This window comes from Seriola lalandi, unplaced genomic scaffold (assembly GCF_002814215.2).
Source record: "Seriola lalandi dorsalis isolate HSWRI2012SDOR001 ecotype SW California unplaced genomic scaffold, Sedor1 jcf7180002054820, whole genome shotgun sequence".
NCBI lineage: Eukaryota > Metazoa > Chordata > Actinopteri > Carangiformes > Carangidae > Seriola > Seriola lalandi.
Window position 1 is genome coordinate 20,049 of NW_019525373.1, and position 8,800 is coordinate 28,848.

General features: G+C 42.7%; 1 protein-coding gene across 1 annotated transcript in view; it reads right to left on the reverse strand.

Moving 5' to 3' along the window:
- The window catches only part of ap4m1 (adaptor related protein complex 4 subunit mu 1), a 14,560-nt gene that overhangs the window by 2,797 nt on the left and 2,963 nt on the right, over positions 1 to 8,800 (reverse strand). Inside the window, exons 6-14 of the mRNA XM_023426244.2 lie at positions 8,677 to 8,787; positions 8,039 to 8,116; positions 7,810 to 7,872; positions 7,598 to 7,664; positions 7,382 to 7,435; positions 5,947 to 6,053; positions 5,578 to 5,669; positions 2,114 to 2,158; positions 623 to 673 (exon numbers count right to left, since the gene is read on the reverse strand). Of these exons, the coding sequence (XP_023282012.1) occupies positions 623 to 673; positions 2,114 to 2,158; positions 5,578 to 5,669; positions 5,947 to 6,053; positions 7,382 to 7,435; positions 7,598 to 7,664; positions 7,810 to 7,872; positions 8,039 to 8,116; positions 8,677 to 8,787 (668 nt within the window). The remainder of the gene's footprint in view (positions 1 to 622; positions 674 to 2,113; positions 2,159 to 5,577; positions 5,670 to 5,946; positions 6,054 to 7,381; positions 7,436 to 7,597; positions 7,665 to 7,809; positions 7,873 to 8,038; positions 8,117 to 8,676; positions 8,788 to 8,800) is intronic.

Genomic DNA, 8,800 nt, shown 5'->3' on the forward strand with positions numbered 1-8,800 from the left:
CAATCATTTCCATGGCTTTAAATAACAAATGAGTCGAGCTTCCCTCTCTCCACCTCCACGCTTCAGACTGTTCATGTTGTTTCCCATTTAAAAACAATCACAACAAGACACTCCTCATAGAGACGTGGAGCTCTCTCTCTCTCACACACACACACACACACGCACACACACACTCACTCACTCACACACACACTCACTCACTCACACTCACACACACACACACACACACACACACTCACACACACACACACTCACACACACACACACACACACACACACACACACACTCACTCACACACACACGCACACACACACTCACGCACTCACACACACGCACACACGCTCGCGCGCACGCACTCACACACTCACTCACTCACACACACACACACTCACTCACTCACACACACACGCACACTCGCACACTCACTCACTCACACACACTCACACACACTCACGCACACACACTCACACACACTCACTCACACACACTCACTCACACACACACACACACACTCACTCACTCACTCACTCACTCACACACACACACACACACACACACGTTTTTACATACAGACTGATTTCAATAACAAACAGCAGGTACATTTGAATGGGAGCGTCTCACCTCACGGAGCCTTTAGGGACGGGGACGGTGGCACACACGTTGATCGCAGCGCTGCAAAAACAAATCAATGACATCATCATCATCATCATCATCATCATCATCATCTACTAATCCTCCATATGGTTATTAACATTACGTCACTGACAGATCAGCTGGGATATGACATTCACTCGAGTGCTTCAGCTGTGTCACAGAGCGAATCCTTCAGAGGAGGCCGGTCTGGTTTTCCTTTTTTGTTGCCTAGCAACGTGAAAACACGTTTTAACATGTTTTAACACTTGTACCGTTAGCCGTTGAACTGAGCTGAAACATTGAACAGTGTAATCCTCAGGCTCTCTGCCTCTGTTGTTTGCTTTCATTACTGAAGCGCAATGAATCTTGGGATACGTTGGACCACGAAGGATCCACCTGTTTATTTTTGTATTTTATAAAATGTCAGAAAACAGTGAAAAATGTTAATTTCAATTTCCTAAAACCCAAAAGTACGACAGACTATTAGGAGCACAGTGAGGAAAAAAAGAAATTTAAAATTTGGAGAATTAAGTCACAACTTTATGAGAAAAGACATTAGTTTGAGAAAAAAAGTCGTAATTTTACGAGAAAAAAGTCATAATATTATGAAAATAAAGATGTAATTTTAATGAGAATAAAGTCATAATATTACAAGAATTCATGTAAAATTTTGAGAGAATAACATAATATTACCATCAACCAATCAAACCATATAAAATCAGACCCTCTAAAACAACACAAACCTAAAATTACAACTTTATTCTCATAATATTTTGACTTCATTCTTGAATTTCAGATTTTTTCCCTCAGTGCGGCCGTAACATCCGTTGTAGAAAAGTGACGTCAGTGTCAAAGGAAACCAGAAAACAAACTTTACTCGAATATTTCCGTCTGGTTTTACTTTCTACCTCCACGTGTCAGTCAGACATATTCTTCTTTTTACTGCCCTACATTTCCCTGTAGTTACTTTACAGATCACTCATTTACATATTAAACATTACATACGCTTGTTAAACAGACTGATTTCCCTCTGTACTGTCAAAAACGGCTCAAAAACAAATTACTTATCGTTGACAAAACCATCTCCACTCAAAGTCCACTTACTCAGCTCAGTCGTCATGGAGCTGTCATGACGACCAGAGGTGTTTTTACGGAACATTATGATGTCACAGTGAAGCTGACCTTTGAACTTTTGCATATAAAATGTCATCACTTCATTTTATCCTTAAAAACATTTGAGTTTTGTGAGGTGACCTTTGACCACCAAAATCAAGTGAGTTCATCCTTGAGTCCACGTGAAAGAGATTCCCTGAAGGTGTTACTGAGATATCGAGGGCGAGACAGACGGCACAAAGGTATGAAAACGCTGGATCCTACATTTCCCATGATGCCATAGGGTAGCGCCTTTCCTCAGTGTCTTTTCTTCTTTAAAACCCTGCATCTATTTCTGATGATGATGATGAAGAAACAGACACTGACCTCTTTGGTGGCAGATCACAGCGCAGCTTCATGTACATCAGCAGCCTGCAGACAGAACGTTTGACCTTTAATTAAAACCCTTTGAACTGATTCATAATGAAACTAAAACACTAATATTCTCGTGGTAACAGATGTTTCGTTGGAGCCACAGTGTCACCTGAACGCAGCACGAACACTGTGGTTTCAGTGGATCTGAGCAACTGGGTTAAAGCTCAACGTGAACTAGAATGACCTCCTCGCAGCTGTATCCCTCCGCCAACCGGCAAAGTATCAGGAAATATAGTGCCGAACTCTCCTTCCTGAGTTACAGCATTTAATAATGACCAGAAGTGTTTTTACAGAACATTATGATGTCACAGCAAAGTTAACCTTTGACCTTTTGGATATAAAATGTCATCACCTCATTTTATCCTTAAAAACATTTGAGTTTTGTGAGGTCACTGTGACCTTCGACCTTTGACCACAGCAGACTGGAAGCTAAAGTGAGTCGCTATCGGAAAGTGATGAGACGAGACGGGCCGCGGCTAGCTGGTTAGCATGCTAACTTCATTCATAGAGACAAGAGTTAACGTTGCTGTTTGTTTCCACCTCTGGAGACAGCTGACAACGTTTCTTCTAGACTGGTGAGTAAACAGCTGCTAATGCTAACGTTAGCTATGTAGCGACGCCTCAACAGTTCAGGCCAGTGAGGTGTTTTGTTGTGAGCTCTCGTTCTTTCACTGTTATCCTACAACTTATATAACTTCTCCTCAGAGAGTCACGCCTCCTGTCTGTTGTAAACATCCTCTCCTTGTTGGAATCATGTAAATGTGTTGTGTTTATAATCCACACAGAGTCTCGGACAAAGTTAAACCACCCGTGGCTTCAGATACTGTATTAATCTCTGTTCTATACACAAGTCTGTGTTACACAAACTTCTTCTGTTTTTAGTAAAAATCCTAAAGAAAACAAAGCTGGGAAACACAGTGGACACACAAGGATGAAGTTCTGTGTCTCATATTTACATGTGTGCTGGGGAGTGTTGTTTTAAGACAGATTTATCCTTAAATCACCCTTTTTTATGTGATTTCTGCCTCTAACTGGAATGTGTGGGCAGAGAGGCGGATGACACGCTTCAGAGGTTCAGACAGAGGACACAGAGGTTTATATGGGACATTTCTAAAGCTGTGCAGACACTGTTTTGTCAACAGTGTTGACGAAAACACTGAGAGGCAGCGAGTGCAAATCTGCTGTGGCTGGAGAGTAAGAAGCTGCAGACAACACGCTGTTTGTTCTGCGGCCAGTAGCTTCAGCAGCAGCAGCAGCAGCGTGTAAAATACCTCTGCAGGAATATTAAAACAAACTCACTACAGGTTGTAATGGATGTTCACACAGCAGCCGTCAGGGAACCTGAACTGAAACAAGACAAGCTAGAAATCCAAGCTTTAAAACATGAAGCATTAACACAAAAAACCAGCAGCTGCAGTTCCTCTAACGGCCACTAGAGTCTGGCTCCAACAGTGAGTCAGTCCCCATAGACTCCCATGTTAAACTGTCCAACTTTACAGCAGAAATAAACATGTTTACAGCCTGGTACAGAAACTGTTCTGGTCTCTGGAGCTAATTTCCTCAGACGGATAATTTGCCTTGTTGTTGTTTAACAGAACGTGAGGAAGTCCGTGCTCCTATTTTTAAAGGTGATTGAGATTCTAGTGTTATCTTATTTATGTTAGCTCTTGTTAGCTGGTATTGGTGTCTGAGCTCTCCATACCTGGCTTGTTAGCTTAGCTCATTGACTGGCTAATTAGCCAGCATTTGAGTTAGCCTTGGGTTAGCCTTTGCGCAAGGCGCCCAGACATCCAGCTGTGCTAATGATGCTAATGGGAACCACATTGCCAATGCTTGCCGCAGTTATTGACTACTCCACACACGCCCCTCTTCTTTCTATTTTTTGAACTAGCTGGTAGTTGGGGGCGGAGTCAGACACTGCCATGACAGCGACAACGAGCAGCTCAGTCTGAGCTTCAAAACCTCTGTGTCTGTCCTGCTTTAGCTTCTAAGCCTCAGTGTCGCCTCATTGAGTCACTTTTAATCCACGGACACAGTTTCATTTCTTTCCTCAAAGGAAAACGACCAGTTTCATTTTTACTTCAAGTGATTTCTTTAGATTTGCACCAAACAGGTTTATAAACTTGTTGTTTTAGGGTTCATTAGCTTGTGAGCGCTGACAGAACGACATCAGCTCTGTGGCTGGAGAAGCAAACAGTGACCTGTTGTTGGAGCATGTTTTTATCAGCTCCTGGTGTCTATTTGTGTTTCAGATGCAAATCAATGATTATATTTGCTGTAACAGCTTCATGTTTATTGAGATTCACACAAGCCTTGTGTGTCCAGTTGTTACCGACAGTAGATCTGTGGAAATGTGGATGCAAAATGTTTTGACACGTTGCAAAGAAAACGGATTTGATCCACAGGCTGAGTATTACAGCTCCAGATGTTGTAAGTTGTAATAAACGTTTTAAATCTGTAACTTCTCCTCATTAAAATGTCAAAAAACAACCAGAGAAATCTGTGATTTTAATCGTGGGAGCTTTTCATTGGTCGCCTGTTGATGACATCATGTGTCAAAATGGACTTTATACTGTTTTGTCCCAATAAAACTGGATGAGACAGACAAGTGTGGTTTATGGTTTTGTCGTTTTTAAGATGTGTGACCATTGAATTGTGTTGTGTGATTCACTGAAATTTGCATCAGGAAGTTGCAATGCATCGTGGGAAATGTGTTTCTGTTGTTTTTCCAGAGGTTTTTAAAGTCGCGGTTCAGACGGTGTTGAAGAAGCTAGCTTCAGGTAAAGATTCACCTGATGCAGCGCTGTCACTAAAACCTTCATGTCTCGGCCTCTGACGCAGAAAGAGAAATAAAAACCATCTGAGAGAATTAACCTTTGGCTTTTACTGTAAATCAAAGAATTTAACTGAACTGACAAATGTGCTTGTTTTTCCAGCCATGAACAATTTACAATCAGATGGTTTTTATTTCATGTTCATGATCCAGAGGCTGAGAAATGAAGGTTTCAGTGGATGAAGTTTCTCAGAAAACCGTCAGGAGGTTGTTTCAAACAGAGCAGAAGGAGACTCAGGTCTTAACGGGTTAAGTCGTATTGATAAGAAACACCTTTTACACCTCGGTCGGAGGACGACACCTCTGACCCACCGACACTGAAGGAATCCAAACCAGGAAGAGCTGACAACAATGTTGGTGAAGACAACAACTCCCATGATCCCACGCTACATCACGACGTCACCAAACGGCGTCTTTTGTTATTGTTTTGATTGAGAGGCAGAAGTTACAGACTGTGTGTTCACGGAGCTCACGACAAAACTTCACCTTCACTGTTTTAGTTTTAAAACACAGTTTTTCTTCCTGCTGAAGAACGAGCGCGTGGAAACAGTTGTTTCCAGGTGGGTGCGTTCGAGGTCTTTACCTTCCGCCGTTGTCTCTCTCGATGGTCGGGAAGAGACGGAAAGGAGGAGCTGAAGGCAGATCGTCACTCAGCTGGTACTGCATCACTGTTTGCTGCAAGAGGAGGAGAGAGAAGAAGAGAGAGCACCGAGTCAGTTAGAGCAGGTGCTGTCGAATAAAACAAGCAGCAGTGTGAAGCTTCATGGTTCAGGTGGTGAAAGAAACTGTCCGTCTTCACTCAAAGGAAATGAGACGAATGGAAATCAACCTGAAGCTGATGGATCATGTTTATTAGTGCGATATTCTCCTTCCAGGCAGGAATCAGTGAGATTTAAGCTCCACTGCAGAACAACAGGCGGGTTCCCAACAACACATCAGAAGAAACAGTCACCTCTCCCTGGCTCGGACACAGCCTGAGGATCCGGAGGCTGTCGAACTCGTCCAGTCGGACCGCCTGGTGGAAGCTGCACTCGTCCACTCGAACGGCAGCCCCGTAACCTGGCAACACAAAACCACAGCTGATCAGAAACCGCGATCAGAGACCGAGTGCGCCGGCTGAAACAAAGTCCTGCAGGGACTCATCGTGAACCGGCTCCAAAGGGTTTCAGGGTGAAATGGAAACCCTGTTCAACTCCACAACAAGCCCAGGAGCAATGCATGCTGGGAAAATTAAGGTGACGGTTGTATAAGAATCAGAGCTGTTCAACATTTAGAAATAATTTTATAAAGGTAATAAAACCAGCTGCTATTATCCAACGTGTTCATGAACAGAGCGTGTGCAGAAGGTCGAGTGTGATGAGACGTTTCACTTGAACCTGAAACAACTTAAAGAAACAAATAAAGGTCAGAATAAAGATGAAGGCGACAGTTTGTCAGTGAAGAGACTGAACTGTCACTGAAAACTGAAAAACAAGCGCAGGAAATGAAACGCTGGAGGAAATGAAGTCCACCTGTTTTTAATAAACTCAACAGGATTAATGTTGATCTGTGTTTACGCTGCAGAGGACAGGAACCATGTGACCAGCTGCACAGAGTCAACACAACCTGACGACACAAATCAGCATTTCTCACACTTTTCTAACTCTGATTTTACTCTTTTTTAAAATAATTCTGGATTAAACTTTAAATCAGTGAGTTTTTAGTGAATGAAACACTGGGGGAGTCCGGCTGGTGTCGGGGTTCAGGTGCCGACCACAGACTGCGACGGGAACACTTTCCTCTTTGTTTCCATCCTTCAGAAAGTTTTCAATCAAAGCTCCATCCTCAGATCTAATCAAAACTTAATCTGGAAAATTACGTTTTTAAAATAATTCTGGTGACAAACGACGTCACACAGGACAGACGTGAAGAAAACGAATGCTAAAGTTTGAATGTAACCGTGTGTGATTTTCCGTCTCTCGCTCTCTTCAGATCTTCATGTTCCCGCAGTGGAAACACAGAGCAGGTGAGACGCTCACTTTAAACACTAATGCAGAAACATGTGGAGAACGTGGCTGTTAAATAACCGCGACCCAGATTTGAACTGAGCAGGAAAAATGTCAGATTGTGTTTTTCTTTTAAAGGCAGATGTGACTGTGACACAAGCGGCAGGTCGGAGTGTTTACAGGAAGCAGCGTTCTTCATTAATGCAGCATCGAGTAAACACACGTGAACTACGTCTCTGAGAACAAAGAGTAAGAGGAAGATGTGTTGGTGAAGCTCAGACTGCAGCGGGACGACAGAGGATCAGATCTCAGATCAGCTGAGGAGCAGTGTGTGTGTGTGTGTGTGTGTGTGTGTGTGTGTGTGTGTGTGTGTGTGTGTGTGTGTGTGTGTGTGTGTATCACCTCTGAGCTGTGACTTTCCGATGCTGAACTCCTCGTTCAGACCGATCCTCATCTCTGGTGAGTGAGAACATGTGAGAGACCCGGAGTCAGAGACGTGAACTAACAGGTAATGACACACTCCAACACTTTCACCCTGATAACAACAATAATTATTTTCCTAATTGTTGTTGTTATTACAATAATAATACAGGGTTGACCTCTGTTTCTAAAACTCACCTGAGCAGGTGGGCATGTAGCACTTGACTCTGATCTCTCCCTCCACGTCGGCCTTCATCAGAACTCCCTGCAGCACAGACAGAGTTTAATCATCAGACCAGTTTACCTGTTTACCTGTTTACCTGTTGATCTGTGAACATCAGTGACATAATCAGATTTAAAACCTGTAAGAAATCACTTCAGTCTCTCAGACAGTGACTGATGTTACTCACGTTGGAGCCGATGACGACCGACATCCTCTCAATCACATCCACAAATATCTCGCTCTTTCCCCCCTGGAAAAACACACACACACACACACACACACACACACACACACACACACACACACACACACTAACACTCAGGACTTTCCTCCCACTTTTATTTAAAAAATGAACCGAGAGAGAAGATCAACGTCTCTGTGGTTAGTGTGTCGTCGTGTTCGGCCTCCTGGTTTACCTGCTCTCTGCTGGACTGGATGGGTCTGGTGGCTGCAGAGCTGGGAGCCACTTTACTCTGCTGAGTCTCTGCTCCGAACTGCAACAGAAACAGCATCAGGGTGGAACCAGGTTCTGAGGATGATGATGCTGAAGAACGTCGTCCTCCATTAAACACATTCAGATAAATCCACTGAGGGGTTTACATTGTTTTCTACATGTATCAGTAAATAACAGTAAATACATTTAAGTAAATAAATAAATTAAATTAAATTCATTTATATCAGCATAAAAGTATAATGTTGTTCACACATGAGGATATTTTAAATATTGTAAAATTTAAATAGATAGATCGTTGATAATAACAGTTAATAATAAATGAACAATAATCATTGTTTGTACTAATTTCTCTTGTAATATATGTAATAGTGTTACAGAATGAAACGTTTAATTAAAGGTTTCACTGTGGTATTGATTAAATATTCCAACATGACAGCAAAATAAGAATTAAATGTTTTTCTTCTTGTAAAGACAGAAACAACATGTTTGGTCACAGGTTTGATTTGCAGTGTTGAACTCAAGCACATTCCCAGTTCAGCCGATCAAACCTGTGACCTGTGACCTCTGACCTCTCATCAGGTGTCATAGGTGTGAACGTACCAAGCCGACGTTGCTGAGGTCAAACAGGCTGAAGGGTCTGGAGGAGACGGCTTCAGTCTGGATGAAGTTCTTCAGGACGTCAGAGGACGTCGTCTGGATGTAACCATAGTCCTGAGAGAGAGAG